The 21,647-nt window shown below is 42.3% G+C and overlaps 1 protein-coding gene across 1 annotated transcript in view; it reads left to right on the forward strand.

Moving 5' to 3' along the window:
- Window positions 1-231: 231 nt before the first annotated feature.
- The window catches only part of dst (dystonin), a 69,328-nt gene continuing 47,912 nt past the window's right edge, over window positions 232-21,647 (forward strand). Inside the window, exons 1-31 of the mRNA XM_079169060.1 lie at window positions 232-1,379; window positions 3,667-3,833; window positions 3,987-4,099; window positions 4,282-4,388; window positions 4,486-4,605; window positions 4,976-5,071; window positions 5,182-5,309; window positions 6,742-6,835; window positions 6,943-7,097; window positions 7,192-7,660; window positions 7,762-7,890; window positions 8,045-8,122; window positions 8,233-8,394; window positions 8,637-8,741; window positions 8,897-8,992; window positions 9,079-9,204; window positions 9,309-9,461; window positions 9,558-9,712; window positions 9,833-9,959; window positions 10,111-10,294; window positions 10,841-10,998; window positions 11,295-11,473; window positions 11,593-11,731; window positions 11,814-12,007; window positions 12,112-12,274; window positions 12,359-12,442; window positions 12,590-12,697; window positions 12,792-12,890; window positions 19,167-19,313; window positions 20,809-20,897; window positions 20,986-21,094. Of these exons, the coding sequence (XP_079025186.1) occupies window positions 639-1,379; window positions 3,667-3,833; window positions 3,987-4,099; window positions 4,282-4,388; window positions 4,486-4,605; window positions 4,976-5,071; window positions 5,182-5,309; window positions 6,742-6,835; window positions 6,943-7,097; window positions 7,192-7,660; window positions 7,762-7,890; window positions 8,045-8,122; window positions 8,233-8,394; window positions 8,637-8,741; window positions 8,897-8,992; window positions 9,079-9,204; window positions 9,309-9,461; window positions 9,558-9,712; window positions 9,833-9,959; window positions 10,111-10,294; window positions 10,841-10,998; window positions 11,295-11,473; window positions 11,593-11,731; window positions 11,814-12,007; window positions 12,112-12,274; window positions 12,359-12,442; window positions 12,590-12,697; window positions 12,792-12,890; window positions 19,167-19,313; window positions 20,809-20,897; window positions 20,986-21,094 (4,974 nt within the window). The 5' untranslated portion in view covers window positions 232-638. The remainder of the gene's footprint in view (window positions 1,380-3,666; window positions 3,834-3,986; window positions 4,100-4,281; window positions 4,389-4,485; window positions 4,606-4,975; window positions 5,072-5,181; window positions 5,310-6,741; window positions 6,836-6,942; window positions 7,098-7,191; window positions 7,661-7,761; window positions 7,891-8,044; window positions 8,123-8,232; window positions 8,395-8,636; window positions 8,742-8,896; window positions 8,993-9,078; window positions 9,205-9,308; window positions 9,462-9,557; window positions 9,713-9,832; window positions 9,960-10,110; window positions 10,295-10,840; window positions 10,999-11,294; window positions 11,474-11,592; window positions 11,732-11,813; window positions 12,008-12,111; window positions 12,275-12,358; window positions 12,443-12,589; window positions 12,698-12,791; window positions 12,891-19,166; window positions 19,314-20,808; window positions 20,898-20,985; window positions 21,095-21,647) is intronic.

The raw sequence follows: 21,647 nt of genomic DNA on the forward strand, positions 1-21,647 counted from the left end.
AGCCGGCACAAAACAGGTCTGTCCACAAGTCTTTTCCCATTCTTGCACAGCTGAAATATAAGCACATGGGCTGTGTCTGGGTGTGTGTGAGTGTGTGTGTGTGTGTGTGTGTGTGTGTGTGTGTGTGTGTGTGTGTGTGTGTGTGCATTTATGGTGTTTGGGCTGGATTAGCAATGCCAGAGAAATGTTTCAAAGGTCAAAAAGGATTCCAGTGTCAGAGGAGAGACTCAAGAGAGAGCACGCAGGCAAGAGAGCGATGCAGTGAGAGAGAGAGAGAGAGAGAGAGAGAGAGAGAGAGAGAGAGAGAGAGAGAGAGAGAGAGAGAGAGAGAGAGAGAGAGAGAGAGAGAGAGAGAGAGAGAGAGAGAGAGAGAGAGAGAGGCTGACCAGTTCTCAGCTGTGAGTCAACGAAAGGAAAAAGTCAACTCTGCTCGAGTGGAGCGAGCTTTATGTCTGGCTGCCGGCTTGTCTGTCACTGCTTATTGTGTGCTAGTCGCACAGCGTGAAAATGACTTTCTGTCAATGGGATAGTGGCTCTTCAGATCAAGTGGAGCTCACCGGATACTTTGCCTGAAAACAAGCTCACTGTGTTGGGAGCTCAGCGCTGCCGATGGGTGAGAGACTGTATGACTGTCAGCCATGGGAAACATCTGTGGCTGTGTTCGAGGACCTAAAGAGGAATGCTATGTTGACCCCAAGAAAGCTCCACTGAGCCTTGAATCTAAAGAGCTTAAAGGGCGACGCTATTTTCAGAGAAAGAAGAGAAAATCAGGAGCCTTTCGGCCTGCTGATGGATCCCTCAGGAGTCCTGGAAGTGAAGCTATTGCAACCGATTCCATCTGTAGCAATGCAGAGCCTCAAGGTGGCCCAGATGGGAACGCAGAGGAGTCCCAAGCAGAGCTGGGTAAACCATCAGAGGTGAAGGAACATCTATCCAGGCAGGACAGCCTCAGCACAGGCGTCTACGTTGGCGAGGTACCGGTTTTAATCCTCAGCGATCCCTGTAATCAATCAAGCAAGAGGTTAGCTCACAGGTTGGGCAGGTTCTCCACAGAGCAGACAGAAGACAGCAGGAGCAGGTCCACTGTAGGAGGAAAGCTTCGCTGTGTCAACACAACTTCCAGAGGCGCCTCAGCTAAGGATGGCCTGCTTGTGAAGAAGCTGCTGCAGCGACAGTTAAGGAGGGCTGTTAGCTTCGGAGCAGTGGAGCACATGCTGAGGACTCTGAGGGGCAATGACAGACCAGGGAGTGAGGAAACGTTTGCCAAGATTATATGGGGCTCTCAAGCACACAGGAGGAGGAGGCGGAGGGCCTACACCTGCTCTGGTTACGTAGAACATCTTCCAGCTCCTGCCAAATGTATCTCCACCCAACACGAGGTAAATTTAGAATGTGTTATTTATGGCCATTATAGGCGTTATTTATGATGGATTAGTAAGTGGCTTGATTGGGAACATTGAATGGCTGGTGTTTAAATCATTGAAGTTATGCTCTACAGCAGTCCCCAAACTATGGCCCGCGGGCCGGATACGGCCCGCCTCCTCATTTGGTCCGGCCCCCTGAACAATACCAGAGACGCATTATGATTTTTTTTCAGTCTGCACAATTAATCGAATTTTAATGGCGATCACGATTTTGGCTGCCACGATTAAATGAGCATGATCGTCTGCGATATTAACGTTTAAAATACGTGCTCTGCTACATATCAAATCAAACGCTTCCTGAATCAGCCAACCACCAGGGGGCGAACGAGATGAGAGCTGTCATGCGCGCACCCTGTAGAAGTAGAAGAGTAGAAGAAGTAGAAGAGCCGAGAGACGGGAGCCTGAAGGACGAGTACTTGTGCTTAATTTATTTACACGCCGGCATGTCATGTCTGTCATTACATGGTCGCGCGTTTTCAATTCCCCTGCTCTCTGTATCGCGCACAGCGGTGTTCCGCCCCGATCCGCGCGCACGATGCAACAGTCGCTAACCTGCGAGTAGCACGCACGTAGCACGTAGCACGCACGTAGCACGCACGTAGCACCCCCCCATAATCGGGCCCTAGGTCAAACGATATGTTCAGTGATGTGGCCCTCACAGGAAAAAGTTTGGGGACCCCTGCTCTACAGTGAGAATATATGCTCAAATTGAGCACTTCTTTAGAGCAATGCTGGTTTATTTTGATAAACTAGTTTTCTTATTACATCATTTTATGTAATCATCAGCATGGTTGATTTTAGAGCATTATGTCATCGCTGTGGTCTCTTCCTGTCAGTTATTCTGCGACAAAAATCATACGCTGTAGAGTGTATTTACACCAGGTGCTTTGGCTGCATAGTTGACCTGAAACCTGTGCTCAAATGTTTATGCTGCTCTCTGTATGTAGACAGGAGCAGTACGTTGACATATCAATAGACATAGCAACTGTATTGTCTCAGAAAAAATGAATTTTTGTGATACTTGTGGATTAATGATGGTTCTTGCAGTCCTATTGAATCAGTTTTGCATCACATTGTGGTCTGGAAACCTCAGCCTGCCCAGTAGAAAGAGACTCAACAGTCAGTAAAACTCTCTCTTTGATATTTATACTTAGGACGTTTGAGTTACTGCCACAGTCGTTACTTTAATGTTCCAGCTGGACAGACTAAAATGAGTAAATCAACCTTTGTTTCGGAGGCCTGTTAAACTCTTGTCATACCCTGTCTTAAGTGGACTATAGAAATGTTTCAGGCTTTTGAAGGTATACGGTCTGGATAGGCTGGTCTGTGGGGGGGATTTTTTTCTTCAGGATGATGCTATTTGTCTCAGGTCGTCTTGTCCAAGCTGTAGTGTGTTGTTACTATCTCTCTCTCTCACTGTTGTTTGTATGACTGATGTCACCTGGCTGCAGATCCCCCCCCTTCGGGATGATTGATTGATTGATTGATTGATTGATTGATTAATTGAAGTGTATTTTGTTTAATGTTCTGTGTTATTCTGCTTCTTGGTTTTTGATCAAACCATGTTTTGACGTAAAATTTCCTGTGATATGAAAAATAGAAAGACGTCCCCCCCTTTGCAAACTGAATTACAGTATTTCTGGTGTTTGGGTTGGTTGTTACAGGAAACCAACATCTACAAAGACTTGAATCAACATTACTGAATGTGGTGTGAACTGCAGAGAGAAACTCTTGTTCTGATGTTGTAAATGTGCCACAAACCAGGGTGTCAGCAGCACTGTGGAACCTGTGAGGTGGCACTGTTTGTTTGAGGTCATTGTACTCTTCAGTAGAACACGTTGTTAAACTATTGGATAATTTATTACACAACTCTCACATTTCCCATTTTTTTAAGGTGTGAAGAGAATTGTTAATGAACCAGTAAAGGAAACTATTACCTCATTAACACTTAATTCACACTTTAGTCAAATATGGAATAGCTCTCATCATTTTTCTTTTTTTTCTGTACTTTGTGAAGCTTGAAATATTCAGTCTTTTGTTGTTACATGAAGGTGTTGATTTAATGCAGTAGTATTGTTAAGGCAGTAGTGTTGCTGTCACCTTTGATTGCAGTATATTTCAAGGTGTTTGTTACCACTCAGTAATGGTGAAGTCTTAATCTCAAAGGTCTGTAGGTTAAATGTTCCGTGTCTCTGCATCAAGCCCCTGCGACTGCACATTTAACGTCTGCGCATCTTGACAGATCTCGGACATCCATGTGACAGGGGAGTCCCAGAACATGACAGCCAAGGAGAGGCTACTGTTCTGGTCCAGGCAGATAACGGACGGCTACGTAGGCGTACGTTGTGACAACTTCACAACCTCCTGGAGGGATGGAAGGCTCTTTAACGCCATCATTCATAAATACAGGTACTGTAACACTGAAGGAATTGCAGAACATTAAAGCTATATAATGCATATAGTTGGTTTAGTGGTCTTCTGTCCACTTCTTCTGTCTTCTCTCTTTTAGTTGGTATGCCTTGCTTTTCTTGCCTTACTGGTCTCTATTTTAATCTATTTCAGGCCAGACCTGATTGACATGAGCCATGTTTCGACGCAGGCCAACCGATCAAATTTAGAGAATGCGTTTTGTGTAGCCGAGCAGCTGGGGGTGGCCAGACTGCTGGACCCCGAGGGTGAGATCCATACACACTGTCATATTTGGTTGAACCCAGAAAACACTCTGAAACATTTTAGCAATTTTGTGCAATCAATCATGTGGAGCGAAGTTTGGATTTTGGCCTGAGGGATAATTCCTCTGAACTCACTGTCATGTGTTGAATTTGTGACCTTTTTCTTTTTTTACTTCCTTCATCAGACGTAGACGTTCAGTCACCCGATGAAAAATCTGTCATCACATACGTCTCAACACTGTACGATGCTTTCCCCAAAGTACCTGATGGTGTGGATGGAATCAGTCCTAATGTAAGTTGATGGCATCGGTCCACCAGTGACTCCACCCCGATCCGAGTGAATGTGCTGAAAAGTGCTTCATCGCTGATGATCCTTTTTCTCTGAACAGGATGTTGATATCAGATGGGTGGAGTACCAGAACATGATCAAATACCTCAGCCAGTGGATCAAACACAATGTGACCATAATGTCAGATAGATCATTCCCCAACAACCCTGTGGAACTCAAGGTATTGAAGATCTGAATCATTATTAGCTTTATAAGTTGAGCTTCGGCTGTCTCGTTTTACAGAGTGCTTAGAATCTGCATGTGGTGTCGGTAAGGTGAAGGATAATCGTCTGCCTCAAATAACCCACATGTAGCGTCTATCTGCTGTAACTGAGACTTAAAAGCGATATTGATGGATATGAGAGAGCAGCAGCGTCCATTTGCTGCAAGACGTCGATAGCTTCTAACAGTAAAATAACTTTAATGCAGTTGTTTTAAAGACATGGGGGAGAGTACGGACAACCCTTTCTCCTGGATAATATCCGTTCTGATGCTTTATAGTACATGAAGTGTATAAACACGTTTATTCTAATCTCTGCTTTCTTTTCCAGGCACTTTATACACAGTATCTCCAGTTTAAAGAACATGAAATCCCGCTGAAAGAGAACGAGAAGACAAAAATCAAGAATCTCTATAAAATGCTCGAGGTATACAAATTCAAAATAGAAGAGCATGTTGCTTTTGATAACGCATCGCAGAGCCTGTGGTGTTACGCACTGTAGCGGTAACAAGTCTGTGTTTGTGGCATACCTGACAGATGTGGATCGAGTTCGGACGTATTCAGTTACCCCAGGGTCATCACCCTAACGATGTGGAGAAGGAATGGGGTAAATTAATTGTTGCCATGCTGGAAAGAGAGAAGAGCCTGAGGCCTGAGGTGGAAAGGTAGGGACTGGGCGTATTAATACTTTGTGTTTCCTGGATCAAGATAATGCGATTTAAAAGGTCTAATCTTTACTTGTCAGCCAAAAATCCCCATTTATCTAACACACAGAGACACGTAGCTGGAAAAGAGAAGACGTGTGACTGTTTGAGGCAACATACAAAAATGTAAAGCAAGAGATGTTGTGGTCATTTTCTAAGTGAAAAGCATTTAGATAAAGGACAAATAAGCTACATGGGTCAGCATAACATTATCTGGGGTTGGTAGAGGCTGCAGCATCATATTGCAAGCCCACTAATGTCTCTGCTGCGCTGAGGGTCAGTGTTTATGTCAAAGATTGATCGTCCTTATTAAAATAGAAATCCCCTCTCTGAACCGTTTCACACTTCCATATGATTTCTATCAAGATATTTATGAGCTGTTGCCCGCAATATTTCTTACTCCGATTTACTGCAGCCAAGCTTGAGTTTTGTTTTGCTCAAATGATCGAGTGATACGCAAAGTAGGCAGTAAACAAATGACTCCTGTGAAATACGATAGTGGAAAAAATAGGTGCTTTCGGTCCAGGAACATAATCATGACTGATCGAGTATCTAGTTACTTCAAATTGCCAGAGCTTTGCTAATACTATGATCACAAAGAGTGTCTGCTTTCATATATAGCAAGCTCAGTTAAGTTTTTGAGGTTTTGATCTGGTTTCCATCAATGTTTTTTTGCAGCGTAGATCTTATTTCCATGGAAACTCAAGGCCAAGTCCAAAGACTCTGTTGACAATAGTTTTGACAAGTTTTCATATCCATTCCTGCCTTCATGCTCTATGAACACAACATATTCACAGCAGTAATGTTGGGTGTGGTGAAAACTGTCAGAAACAGCAATAACCGCAGTTTGGCAGTACTTCATGGACTCTCAGTTTGTATAACGGCTCACTGTCTCAACCTGCTATTTAATTCTAATCTCCTGAGGGCAGCACAATATTTCAGGGTGGGAGTGACTTTACACGCTCCGCACCTGGCTGTGGCACTATAAATATCAGCAGGTTGAAAGCCGCCCCATCAGTTAGGTCCACGAATGCTCACAGTCACGCTGTCAAGGCTAGGCCGAGGCTGGGATCCTTGAAGCGGGATGATTAGGATGAGGAAATGTCACGGTGACTGTTTGAGTGGCTGGGAGTAGCAGCAGGGGTTTACCACGTAAAGTAAGATGGACTATTTGAGTGGGATCTCGTCTTTGAGCAACAGTAGCTTCAACAGTTACGGCTCTAATGACGCCTACCTCACCGAACCTTTACACATTAACAGCTCAGTCTTTCTCAATAACAGCATTGCTTATGGATCCAGGTGAGGTTACAGTGTGCATGGTGATGATATCTTTTTTTTATTAAAATGATAATAACAACTGTAAACTCATAATTTAATCTTTTTGTTTTTGTAGGCTTGAGATGTTGCAGCAGATTGCCAACAGGGTCCAGCGGGACTGTGTCAATGGCGAGGACAAGCTGGCATTTGCAAGAACTGCCCTGCATTCTGTAAGTTTAGTTTAATCTCCTTTTGACTCAATGTAAATTGTGATAAAATATTACTGTGTGCGCTTTGTTTGTCTTGTGTTTTGAGTCTCTTTTTTTCCTCTGCGAAGGATGCAAAACGTCTCGAGTCTGGTATTCAGTTCCTGAATGAAGCTGAGATTGCTGGCTACCTTTTGGAGTGTGAAAATATCCTCAGACAACAAGTGGTGGACATCCAAATTCTTCTGGATGGGAAATTCCCCTTTGCAGATCAACTTGTCCAAAGGTACAAAGTGTATCCTCTTGCAAAAAATAACACGATGTATTTATTTCCTCATACATTAAGACATCTCATATTGTTGTTCTTTTTTTTAATACAGGGTGTCTAAACTCCGGGATGAACTTCTAGCCCTGAGAGCAGAGTGTTCTTCTGTGTACAGCAAAGGTCGCACCCTGACGACAGAACAAACCAAAATGATGATCTCAGGCATCACACAAAGCCTGAACTCTGGCTTCTCTCAGAACATCAACGCAAGCCTGACACCAGCCCTGACTCCTGCACTCACCCCGGGGGGGTTAGGTACCCCTGGGTCCACATTCACCTCTAGCCTTACGCCGTGCCTGACCCCGTCCTTTACCCCGTCCTTGACCCCCGGTCTGCAGCCTGCTTCAGTCCAGAGCTACATGGGGAGTGGTGGCGGCATGGACCCAGGCAGCCTGAGGCATCTGAAAAGCATGCAGATCCGCATGCCCTTACTGAAATCCTCACTGGCAGACCCCAACATGACAGAAGAGGAGGTCAACATGAAATTTATTCAGGACCTTCTGAGCTGGGTGGAGGAGATGCAGGTGAGTTGTCGCTATCGGTGTGTTTATAATGTACTGTAGCTTTAATTGTACGCACTTAAAATACGAAACTGAATATTAATTTTTTTGTTTCTGTATTAAAGTTGCAACTGGATCGTTCAGAGTGGGGATCTGATTTGCCAAGCGTGGGAATGCATTTAGATAACCACAAAAGTGTACATAGAGCCATTGAAGAATTTCAAATGAGCCTTAAAGATGCCAAGCTAAGTGAGGTAAGTGTTTTGTAGTTTACTTCTGTCTTGTTTGTTATCTTAGTGCAACCATCAGTAATCCTACACTATAATGTGAGTCTGAATTGGTGCTGCAGTTGCTGCCTTAACTCTTAGTCACTGCAGAGGAAGTAAAAACATACTTTTCTTTTCTCAGATTCAGATGACCATCCCCATGAAAATAACTTATTCAGACAAACTGAACAAACTAGAAAAGCAGTATGAAAGGCTGTTGGTAAGTGATCTGTTGAGCTCAACAGCAATATTCAAAAATGTGTGGAGCAATAAATGCTTTTGATGTGCTGCTTATTGTAGCCTGACTAAAGGAACGTCTGCTCCTTTCAGAGATGTTCAAGAGAGCGACAGAGCCACCTGGAAAGCCTGCATGACTTTGTGTCACAGGCAACTCAGGAGCTCATCTGGCTGAATGAGAAGGAGGAGGAGGAAGTTGCCTTTGACTGGAGTGATCGCAACGGCAACATCTCCAAGAAAAGAGACTACCATGCGGTACGTTTTTGTGTTGTTTAAACAGACTTTTTAATTAACTGTAACTCAATCTGGGAAATCTTCCGTGCAGACAGAATAACAAGGGCTTGTTCAGGCAGTTCTTTTGGGTGTATAGGTGTGGCTACGTTACAGCTGCATCCATTTAATGTGAGACAGGATATGGGATTGTGTGAGAGGATGGAGTGACTGGGTCTTTGCCACTGCTGGATGCCAGAGATACTCAGCCTCATGTTTTCATACAGGATCTGATGAGGGAGCTGGATGAAAAGGAGGAAGTCATCAAGTCTGTGCAGGACAAGGCAGAGCGCCTAATGCTGAAGAACCACCCAGCCAGGCTCACTATTGAAGTAAGCCCTGTTGTTTTGTGTACTCAGCTTTGCGGTCAGTATGACAGTAGTCTCCACCCTGCATACTGCTCCCACCATGATTAAAAGATGTTTAAGTCTTTAAATCTTGTAATTTCCCATCTATTATACCTGGATATCATGTGTTTGTCCTCCAGGCGTACAGGGCTGCCATGCAGACGCAGTGGAGCTGGATTTTACAGCTCTGCTCATGCGTAGAACAGCATCTCAAAGAGAATGCTGTCTATTTTGAGGTGAGTTGCTGCCTGTTTTGAAGTCAGTTTTTGCAAACTGCGTTGGTTTGTCACATCTAATTTCTCGCTCTTTTCCCCCCTTGCAGTTTTTCAGGGATGCCAAAGAGTCCATGGATTACCTTAAAAACCTGCAAGATGCCATTCAAAGAAGATATAGCTGCGATCGATCAAGCAGCCTACACAGACTGGACGATCTCATTCAGGAGTCCATGGTAAACTGATAGAAAGACATGTGGAGTGTGTGTGTGTTTGTGTTGAGTTAGTTGCAAATCAAAAATACAATAAACAACCTTTTTGTGGTATGGTGTGTCCCTAGGATGAGAAAGAGCAGCTGCTTCAGTACCGCAGCACTGTGGCTGGGTTAGTGGGCAGGGCCAAGAATATTGTGCAGCTCAGGCCCAGGAACCCTGAAAGCCCCGTGAGATCCTCCATCCCCGTCAAAGCCATCTGTGATTATCGTCAGATAGAGGTATACAGAGCTTCCCTACGTCAAATGACCCCATTATTCACCTCAGTTCTTTTCCCGGATTTAAAGTATGTCTCTGCTTTACCACGACTCTTTCAGATTACCATTTACAAAGAGGATGAGTGCGTACTGGCCAGTAACTCTCACCGGGCCAAGTGGAAAGTCATCAACCTAGCAGGCAACGAGGCCATGGTGCCCTCTGTGTGTTTCACTGTGCCTCCGCCCAACAAAGAGGCTGTTGACATGGCTACTAGGTGAGATGCTACGCTGCAAGGCTTCATTTTGTCTCCCGTACTTTAAAATAAAGTTTAGTAGCTCTGGTGACCTGACTCTGGTGGGATACATTCTTTCTGCCTCTTGTTTGTTTCCTGCAGAACTGAACAGTTATATCAGAATGTCCTGGCACTCTGGCACCACTCCCACATCAACATGAAGAGCGTGGTGTCTTGGCATTATCTGATGTCTGACATACGAGCCATCCGCAACTGGAATGTGGCCTCAGTATGTTTGAATTGTGATGTTTTCCTTTTTAGACTCTTATCCATCCCACTTTTTTTTAACACGAGCTGATGATCATTTATGATCATCAGACTCATTCTAGGAAAAACGAAAAGTGCATGTTTGTCTTATTCCCACTTTAATTTCTCTTCAGATAAAGACCATGTTACAAGGTGAGCATCAGCAGGTCTTGAGCAACCTGCAGTCCCACTTCGAGGAGTTTCTAGAAGACAGCGAGGAGTCCGAGGTATTCACAGTGGCCGACTGTGCCCAGCTAGAGAGAGACGTTGCGGCCTGCAAAGAGTACTACCAGGAATTACTCAGATCTGCAGAAAGAGGCAAGGCTCAGATTCCCCCTTTTGTCCCTCCCAACAAGGAGTTGCTGGTGTAGATTGAACTAAACACGCGAGAGAAACCCATGGTTCTTTAAGCCTTTTAAGCTTTAAGTTGATGCCTTCTGGAATTATGTTGTTTTTACTGAAAGAAAAGTTTCTAAAACGGATGTTGGCTTAGCTAACACTGGGATGTTGTTAATGCACAGTTATGTTATTTAAATACATACAGAATACTTCTGTTATGTATTTTACATAGGAGACAAATAAAAGTGTCATTGATTTAGCTGCTTTGCACAGGTTCTACTCAGCCTTGTGCTGTGATAATGACGCCACCTAGAGGTGCTTTTGTGTGCTATCAGTTAATGTGTGTGAGACTATATGTAGGTTTAACATTCCCACTGTAAAATAGTTGTGATTTTCAAATGGAAATAAATGTTTAATTGGCTTTTTTTAGTTTTTCAAAAAGTAAAATGTCACAGTTTGAAAATCAAACATATTTTTATGCTCTTGTGTGATTATTTGTACTTATTATATTTTTCTGGTATACAGAGGAACACGAGGAGTCTGCATACAATCATTACATCTCCGAAATACGCAACTTCCGAATGCATCTGGAGGCCCATGAAGAACACCTGATCAGGCAACTTCGCACACCGCTGGAGAGAGACGACCTGGAGCAGAGTCTGCAGCGCATCACAGAGCATGAGGTATACGTCATTTCACATAATCAAGAACTTGCCTGTGTTGCATTTATTTATTTATTTTAATTTTAATTTAAAAAAAATGTTGTTGAATTAATTCCCTTATCAAAGAGTTGCATTGTAATTAATTCTATTATAAATTCAATTTCATGAACATTTCATTTAATCATACCTTCCATGGTCAGCTTATAATGTCTATAACATCGTAGCAACATTGATATGGCCCCCTTCCTCTTTGTATTTCTTTCTTTTTTTACTGGTGTTCTTATTTTCATTCTGATTTCCTACGTGCACCTCTGCAGAGGAAGACAGCGGAGCTGAATAAACTGAAGGAGGACCTTGACGTCATGAAGGAGAAGTGTGAGATGTTCCTCCGACAGGCTGCAGGTTCTCCTTCCGCGCCAACACTTTCCTCTGAACTCACCGTCCTCATTCAGAGCATGAGCCAAGTGAACTCCATGTCTTCCATTTATATGGACAAGTAAGACACTCCCTGCATTGTCTCGAAGTAATCATGGCTGCATTTAGATATGTTTTACTACATAAGTATTTGCATTAAAAGTACCTGAATTGAAGATATGTTCCCTTTTTGTGTTGCAGGCTGAAAACGGTGAGCTTAGTGGTGAGGCACAGCCAGAGTGCAGAGGCGCTAGTTAAGGACTACGAATCCAAACTCTATGAGGAAGACGCTATGAACTCTGACGTCAAGTCCATTGAGACGGTCATTTCAACACTTAAGGTAATACACTGTCTTACATTTCACCATCATTGGCAGCATTTTTCAGTTCATTTAGAGTAACTATTTTTCCTTCTAATCAAAGCAATGGCGGACAGAGATTGACGAGAAGCAGGGGGTGTTCCATGACATGGAGGATGAGCTGCAGAGAGCACGGGTCATCAGCGACCGCATGTTTAAGGCACATAACGAGCGTGACTTTGACCTGGACTGGCACAAGGAGAAAGCTGATCAACTGAGCGAGAGATGGCAGAACATTCACTCCCAGATTGAAAGCAGGTTAGTGAGGATTTATCTGCGCTATAAGAGATAATATATGACATTTGTGTGCAAGTGTTATGAGTCTTGAGTATTGCTCATTGACGTTAACCATTCAATTTCAGGCTTCGGGACCTGGATGGCATCAGCAAATCTCTGAAACACTACAGAGACTCCTACAGTAGTCTTGATGAATGGGGTAGAGAAATGGAAACAGCACAGATAAGGGCCCAAGAAAACAAACCTGAAGACAGCAAGGCACTGGCTGAGCTGTTAAACAAACAGAAGGTAGGACAAGAGTTAACTTCTTCACAATATGATGAAGACATTTAAATACAGAGATACATATATTTAAAATGTCTGTGTTATCAGGTCCTCGTTGCTGAAATTGAACAAAAGCAGAGCAGAATTGATGAGTGTCAGAAGTACTCGGAGCAGTACTCATCTGCCATTAAGGTAAACTTATTTATCTTCAATCTTTCTCTGATATACGAGATTAGCAGTTAGTGGCATTCCCATTCCAGTTTCGTTAGATCTAAGGTGAAGATTGCTGTAGTTGAGAAAGAAACAACTTTGCTATCTTACACATGAATCTCTTTTTAGGATTATGAACTTCAGCTGATGACCTTCAGGGCGATGGTCGACTCCCAGCACAAATCCCCTCTCAAGAAACGGAGGATGCAAAGCTCTTCTGATGCCATTCAGCAGGAGGTAAACCTATGATTTAACTTTGGTTGGACAGAAAATCTGTGCTTTATGTAGAGTACATGTCAATGACATGCATGTTCCTCTTAATGTCGCGCAGTTTATGGATCTCCGAACCCGCTACACTGCTCTTGTGACTCTCATGACACAGTATGTGAAGTTTGCCAGTGAGACACTGAAGAGAACTGAAGACGAGGAGGTAAGAGATCCATATTCTCAATACTTCCCTTCTTCCTTTCTGCATCTAGCTTCTGCAGGATATTTTAGACTTTTGGGGCTGAGTGGACGCTTCAACCTACAGTCCCTGTTTAGCTTTGCCTTCTTATCTTTGCATGATTCTCAGGTCTTCTGTTTTGCATCAACATATTTCACTGCCTCGCTAAGAAGTAGTGAATATTCAAATAATAACTCTGTTTCCTCTGTGAGTTGTTTCTATTATCATACATGGTCAGCTCATCACGGGTGAAGACATTTGCTTCAAGGTGCAAAAGAAGCAAAGGAAATGTGCGAATGCGGTGCATGTCTGCATGTACAGTAACTTCTTATTGCTGGTGACGCTTACTTGCGGGGAGGAGAGAGATTTTTTATTCTTTGATGGAAAGTCTTTCTCACATGGGCTTTCTGTGGGAAAATAGAGCCTCTCCAGGAGTTTGTGTAGCATTTTGTAAGTATTAGTTCTAACAAATAAAAGCAGTGACACGTGCCGTCAAAATAAACTTGAATAAACCTAACATCTTTGTTGGGCTTTTAACCCTCCAAAATATTTCTGGCTAACTTGAAAAGTCCCGCAGTCTTGAAATTGCAAATTCCTGGAGAGCTTGTTTTACATGGCTGTAGTGCTCTGGTAAGAAGTAAAATATTCATGCAATTTATTCTACAATTTCTAAATAAACGTGAAACAGTGGGTGACTTATTTTTTTGCATTATAGAGCAGCAAGGCTTTTAAGAGAGCAGAGAAAACAAAAAGGACAGAGAGCGTGGAGCTCCAAAAAGCTGCAGGGGAAGTAGAGAATAGTCAACTTAAGCGACGGGTCCAGGAACAGGAGGCTTTGCTGGTTGAAAGACAAGCACAGCTGGACAAGTTGGAAGGAGAAGTAGAGACTCAACAGAAGACAATTGATGATCTAACCATTCAGAAATCCCAGCTGGAGCATGACGTTAATCAGTATTGCACCAAGCTAGAAATAGCGGTAAAAGACAAAGCTGCCAGTGAGCAGGAATTAAGTCACACAAAACAGCTAATCGAGCAGTCAGAGGCCAGGTGGTCTTTGGCTCAGAAGAAACTAGAAGAAGACCTCTTAAAGAAAACTAGTGATGGCCAAGATCTTATGAAACAGAGCAACACATTTCAGAGAACAATAAATGTAGAGGTAGTTACTTATGAACAGGTGCAAAGTGAAGTCCAGGCTAAAGAAAATGATGTGCCTCAGCTGCCTTTGTCATCTGACAAACAGTTGAGAGCCGTCAGTGAGCCTGAGTCATCTGCAGTCAGAGAAAATGACAGCATGATGACGGATGTCCTGCAGCAGAAAGCGGAGGAACTAGTCCTGATCCAGAAAAGAGCAGAAATGGCTGAAGACAAAGCCCAAATGTATAAAAAGCTGTTGGATGATAGCAATAACAGACTAAAGAAACTTCAGATGGACATGGAAACTGAAAGGATTAACATGACACAGAAATCAGAGGACCTCCATCAGGAAGCACTGACCATGAAGAAATCCATCAACGAACTGCAGGAGGAAACCAGATCTCTTCAAAGAGCCAAGTCCTCATTGGAACAACACACTTTTTTCCAAAGCACTGAAGTCGAAGGCCTCAAAGAGCAGTTGAAGATCACCCAAGGGGAACTGCATAAGAAAGGCTCGATGGAGCAGGAAAATATTCTCAAGGTTAACAATTTAGAAGAAGAAGTAGGTTCCAAGCAGGCAGTACTAGATCAGCTCAAGTTTAAATGCAATGAGTTGACAAGGAAAAATGTCTCATCTGACAGTGATATTAGAGGTCTTCAGATCCAAACTGAGTCGCTGGAAAATGAGAGATCATTTTCTGAACAAAAGATCAAGTCGTTAAAGAGTGAGATGGAGAGCTGGAAACAGCAGCTTCAAACAGCTAAGGAAGAAAACAACTTAATGAAGAGAACCGAGCAGGCGTCGCACATCAAATGTAAAAACCTTGAAGCCGAACTTCAAAAAAGTGAATTAGTTGCTTCTCAATTGCAGAAAAGGGTAGATGATCTTAAACAGTTTAATTTGGAGATGGAAAATAATCTGAAGAACGTAAGAGCTAAACTCGATCAGGTGACAATGGAAATCGACAGCAAGGATCAGCAAATTAAAATCTTCAAGTCTCAGGCGGAAGGCACCAAATCACAAGTTAGAATTATTGAGGAGGAACTCAATAAGAAATCTCAGACATCCCACGAGCTTCAAATTAAACTGCAGGATTACAGTGAGGAGGTGAGGAAAATGACTGAACTGCAGGAGAAAATCGACACGCTTAATTCAAAAATTGCCAATTATGAGAAAGAAATAGCTACTCTGAAATCAGAGCTGAAGGCAGTGTTTGCTGATAACAATTCTGCAAACCAAAAGATCCACATGCAAAATGCTGAAATTAATGATTTGAACATGATGTTAAATAAAAGAAATGCAGAACTGCAAAAAGAATCTGCTGAGAGTCAAAACCATGTCAATAAAGTCATGGCATTAGAGGATGAACTCTTCAAACATAAGCACAGCATTAAAGGGATAACAAGCAGCTCAGAGAAAATGACAGGAAACCTAAAGCAGGAGATGTATGTTCTTCAGAACGACAAGAGAGCAGCAGACAGGAACGTAGAGAACTTGAACGTTAAACTCTCAGAGCTCAGCTTGTCTCTACAAAGAACTAAAGATGAATTGTTGAAAGAGACCAAAGAAAGAACAGTGACAGAATCTAAACTATTGCAGATGGAGACTGAGCTTCAGAAAAATAAAGCAACAATGAAAGAATCAATGTCGAGTTCTGACAAATCCCGATCAAATCTACAACATGAAAATACGATCCTTAAGAGGGAGAAAGCTGAGGCGCTAGAGAAAAGCAACTCGTTGGGATCTGAAGTTAGAAGGCTGAAAGAAAATCTGCATAGCACCCAAAAAGAAGCTGAGCAAAAGCAAAAGGAAAACTCTGTCCTTCAACTGAGGTCCCAGCAGATGGAAGAACAACTTGAAAAGTGCAAGAAAATGCTGGAAGAGTTGAAGAGTAAACTGGAACTCCAGAAAGAGGGCTATGAGAGGCAGCTGTTGCTAGTGCAGACTGAAGTAGAGAAAAAGCTCATTTTACTTCAATCTGAAATCTCAAGTATGCCACAACAGCAGTCACATAGTGCAGAATTCGCAGAGATGCTAAACAAGTATTTCAAACAAGACGTGAAACAGATAATAACAGTGCATCAAACCACTGTGGAAACAAAGCAAGAATCTGACCAACAGCTGCAACTGCAGACCAAAATGGAGAAACTGAAGCAAGTAAATACGCAGCTCGAACACGACCTCTCAAAGGCAAAATCACAAATTGCCCAACATGACAAAGACAGAGTTATATTCCAATCAAAAGTAAGCGCTTTACAAAGCCTCGGCAATGAGCAGTCAAATGATACAGCTAAGTTGACAGATAGCGAGAGGAAACTGAAACTGAAGGAGAATGAAGCCAGATCTCTTCGGGAACAAATAGAGTCATACGTCAAAGAAGTGAGAAGTCTTCAGGAAAAGCTTATGACGCTCGGGGTCCGGATGAAGACTGAAAAACAGGAAGTCGTTGAAACGAGCCGTCACTACGTGAAAGAAAACGAGGCTGCTTCGTTGAAGACGGAACACACAGTGAGGCAGAAGATGGTGCCGTCCTATGAAAGAGCAAAATACAACCTGGAGGACGAGATTCTCAAGATGAAAGTTTCCTCAGAGGTACGGATGAAGTTAGTTCAGCATTACTGCATCACACTATTATATTTATAAGAAATACAGTATATTTAATTGTAATACCATTTTACATTTGTTCTTACTATTCATTACAATATCCATTTAGCGATTGTAGTTATCTGTAACTGAACTCTAGTCCTCTGTAACTTAACAGTTCTTTCAATGTCACATCTACAGGTGGCAACAATGGACAAAGAAGATATTCTTGAAGGACTGAAACAAGTCAAACACGATAAAATGGAGCTCACTCACAGCCAAAGCCTTCAGGATTCACCATCAAAGAAAATTTTGAATAGCTCTACTAGTCAAAGTCTGAATCTCCTTCAAAAAGACGCGCAAAAGAGCCAAATCAAACCTGATGAGTCCACGACTGTGACAACGCATGGATACATGGCTCTGTGTGGACTAGCACACCAACGGCCAAATGAAACACAGAGCATCACGAAGACAAGAACATATCAGATCACAGAAACATGTGAAAACACATGCGACAGCGAGGGGAAACTGAGTGGGATTTATTCAACCTCTCAAAAGCTCCCAGAACTCAAAGGCAGCACAAGTATTCAAAACTTAATCAAGTTTAAGTTCTTGGATGAAGACGTTGTGCGTAAGTTTGAGATGGGTCTCATCACAATGGAAGACGTGCAAGCATCTCTTGCTCAGTTCGCCGGAAAACCGACGACTATTGCTGGAGTTTATGTGGAGTCAAGTAAGAAAAAGATATCCTTCCTAGAAGCTGCTGAGAAGGGCTTCTTAGCTAAGACGTATGCTCTTGAGTTCCTGGAGGCGCAGGCTGCAACAGGAAGCCTCACTGATCTGATTACAGGGCAATCACACACAGTGTTTGAGGCTCTGGAGAGAGGTATCATTGAGACAGGCCTGAAAGATAAACTGATAGATGCTCAGAGAGCTGTTAGTGGCTACATCCATGCTGGCAAAAAGCTCTCTGTGTTTCAGGCGATGGAGGAAAGGATTCTCGATAGATACAAAGGCAAGAAGATCCTTGAGGTCCAGGTAGCCACTGGAGGACTGATCAACCCAGAGATTGGTGTCAGGGTGCCGGCTAGCATGGCTGTTGATCAGGGTCTTTTGAACAAGGAGACTCTACAGAGTCTGTATGATCCAATCAGTAACCCTAAAGGTTTCCACAACCCTGACACCGGACAGAAAGCATACTACTCTGAAATACTGAAGACGTGCATTTATGACATTGATGGTGGTGTGTTTCTCTTCCCGTTTGGTGAGAAACATCTAACAAACACCTCTCCCACCAGTTCTCACAGAGTGTCTGTTATCATCAGCAGCAGTGGCATCCAAATGTCAGCGTATGAAGCGTTCAAGGGGAGACACATTGACAAGAGCATGTATCTGTTTCTGTCACAGCAGGAAAGTGAATGGCAGGAAAAGTCCGTAGCTGACGCCAGTGGAAGCCAACTTCACATCGTTACTGATGTCAAAAGTGGCCGACAACTTTGTCTAGAGTCCGCTCTGAGTCAGAGGTTTCTTGAAATGTCCGAGCTTGAAAGCTATCGCGTTGGCCGTCTTAGCATCTACGAGATTGTGGACATCATATTTTCAAGAATGGTGGTTGTGGAAGATGTTCACAGCCCCATCGCTGGTCTCTGGGACGTCACTCGGAGGAGGAGGCTGTCAGTTCTTCAGGGTTTTCAACAGGGCTTTACTGATAGAGTCACTGCCTCAAGGCTGTTGGAGGCCCAGGCCTGCACTGGAGGTATTTGTGACCCCTCTTCAGGGCAGAAAGTTACTCTCTCGGAGGCTCTCAAAAGAGGTCTTTTAGATGAGGCATTGAATCAGCAGCTCCAACAGTTTGAGCAGGTATTCAATGGCGTTGTTCACCCCAAGACTTCAAAGACTTTGTCCATCCCTCAGGCTGTTCAGGAACATCTCCTCCCCAAGGATGCCGGTTTTCGCTGTATTGAATTCCAGCTCCTTACCGGAGGATTGATAAACCCAGACACTCATGACAGAGTCTCCCTCGAGGAAGTCATTCAGAGCGGCCTTGTTGACAAAGTCACTGCCGCTGCTCTCAAAGATGAGAAGTTTCACACCAAAAGCCTCACCTGTCCAAAGACCAAGAGAAGAATCACGTTCAGGGAGGCACTTGAAAGAAGTGTGTACGACTGCCACACGGGGTTGAGATTACTGGAGGCTACGAAAATTTATGGTTTCGGGCCCAAATCAACATTTCATTATGTTTGCGCATATAAGTAATACATATTTGTAAATATATGCTTGTCCATTTCATAAAAGCAAAACCTATAGTATGTTCTTTGGTTTTGTGTTTGGCTGGGAAGTTATCTTGACTGAATGTCTTTTTATTTCTACACTGGTTGATGCAACTAACAATGGTTCTTGAGCTTTTGTGTTTTAGTCTGATTATAAATGTATTTTAGCAGTGCCCCCCCCCCCCCCCCCCCCGAGGATTCCCTACTCAAGTGTTTTTTGTTTGTGTCAACAAAGTTAACAATCTTGTCAAAACCCATCTGTTTTAATTGTAGAGATCTGTTGATGAGGAGAAGAGAGAGCACGGTGATAAAGTTAGCAAGCTATTGCACTGGATGTCCAATGTGAAGCAGACCCCAAGCAATGATGGTAATGCTCTGAAAGATAGCAATGCCAACACAGATGCTTCTAATAAGCCCCAGGTAAATGATGTGGACTGTTTTTGGTGTTTTCTGGTGTGTCCTGTTTTAACATGCTGCCAGATATGTGTTGTACGTGAGAGAAAGCTTTGGTTTAAACGGCAAAGAGTATTTTTCTAATCAAAATGTTATCGCAGCCTTTTTGCGGTCACAGTGTATGATTTCTAATAAAAACACACTGTTTACTTTCTGAATCATGTAATCCATATATTTTACACTGTAAGTAGTGGGTAATTACTTTGTCATATCTCTTGTACAGAAAAGAATGATTGATATTATGGATTTCATGATATATTTGATTATTTCAATCGCCCCCAACTGATTCCATAACACAAAAAGTTGCACAAGCACTCACATTTCAGAACAACCTCAGTGACCAATAAATGAAATCAGCCCAACAGGCTATTGAAATACATTTCAGATTTTTGTCCCTGTGTGTCCAATGAAACATGCATTATACATTGCTTACAGTCCAAAGCTGACATTATTTAAGTGAAATTTAGGTTTATCACCATGGCATTGTAACTGTGATAGAATGGTGCTTAGAAGCAGTTTCGTGATCCTGAAGGTTTTGTTTGATGGTTTGTTAGAACTCATTCTCAATAATGTAATAGAATAGAAAGGACAATAGACAGATACATACAAAAGAGTTTAGACTATCACTACTCATGTACTATGATAACTATAAAGTACTATAGTAACGAGAGTTGACTCTTTGCCAGAAGTTTTTTTTTGCATCTTTGTGGCCAGTTCAGATCAGTAATTAAAGTTTAATTAAACAGTTTTAAAGCACACCATCCAGCCAGCTATTCCAGGTTGTTCACTCTGTCCATTCCAATATCTATGTAATCAATGGTGCCATCACCTGGACAGTGAGCACTGGACACACACATGCCATTTTATTTTTGTTGTAAACATTGCAACCACAATTAGGGTAAAATGAAGTAAAGAAAATGTAATGTTTGATTCTTCTTATTAATAAGTTTAGATATTTATTGTTTTAGTACACATACAAATATGTCCGTAATAAAATGATATTATTTACATTTTCTTTTACACTATACATCCAAAAATATATATAAAATTCTAATTCCAACAATTAAATAATAATGACAGCTTTGGACTTCCTTATTTTTACTTTGTCAAATTATGAAACCATCTCTCTGAATGTGTTTAATATTCTGTCCCTCCATGGAAGGAAGAGAAAAAATAATGCACAATACAAGCCAATACAAAAATATCACAAAGTCACTGGAATGCACAGTTTTCTTTATAAATCAATTGATATATTTTTTATGAATAATTCAATTGAACTGTAAATCAGTCCTTTCAAACAATTCTAGTGTGTGAGTGTTTGTGAGTTTTGTGTCCCTGTTTACTAAAGTGATATTCTGGAATACAATATTGTATGATAACTACTCAAAGAGTAGTCCTATAAAAGTAAAGAAGAATTGTTGTACTGCATATAAAGTGTTAATACGCCCGTTTGATGTTCTAGGTGTCAGTTGAGGAAATGGTCACTAAGAAGGAACAAATCGCAGAAGCACTGAGAGCCACGCAAATGATGCTGAACAAACACAGTGACAAGTACGTTTAGCTACTGTGACCGACATGCACAATACTGAATCAGCTGTTTAAAGTCTGTCAGCATCATTCTTTGTGTTTTGTCTTACAGAATGACTGAGGAGGAAAGAGAAAAGGCCCAGGAGCAGCTGAAGGCGCTCAATCAGGCCTACAGTGAACTCTCCCAACAGTGTTCAGATCAGACAACCTCTGCAGAAGAGGTTGGACACTTGGCTGTTTCTTCTATTGTTTGCATTTGTGTCTTATAGTGTGTTAGAAAGCAGCGCCACCTGATGTTCAGCTGCATGACTAACGTTTCTCCTCTTCTCCTTAGTACAGTGTGAGCAGTTGTCTTTTTGTATCTCTCTTTTTATTCTCTTACATTGGGGATAGAATCAAGATTTATACAATTGATTCACAGAAAATCTGAGTATGCTGTAAACATGCTTAGTTGCGCCTGGCTTTGGTCCTACATTTCCCCATATTAATGTGCTTGACTTCAACAGGATAACAGATATGACACATAACCCTTTACCTACAGTATGCGATGTGATTAACTACCCTGTTTTTGCAAGATGCTGGATACTGCATTCCCAGATGCATGATAGCTTTAAATGTATTATCCGTCGCTCTCCTGTTGCAACCCTGACGCAGTCTTGCACTTGTGCACATGATCTTTTAACATGCCCATATGTGTCTGGTGAGTATACATTTTGTCTTGCTTTTGAATAATTTAGTTGCACATTTGACACAATAAATAATACAGATGTTGTT

The sequence above is a fragment of the Pholis gunnellus genome (genome assembly GCF_910591455.1).
Source record: "Pholis gunnellus genome assembly, chromosome: 11".
Lineage (NCBI taxonomy): Eukaryota > Metazoa > Chordata > Actinopteri > Perciformes > Pholidae > Pholis > Pholis gunnellus.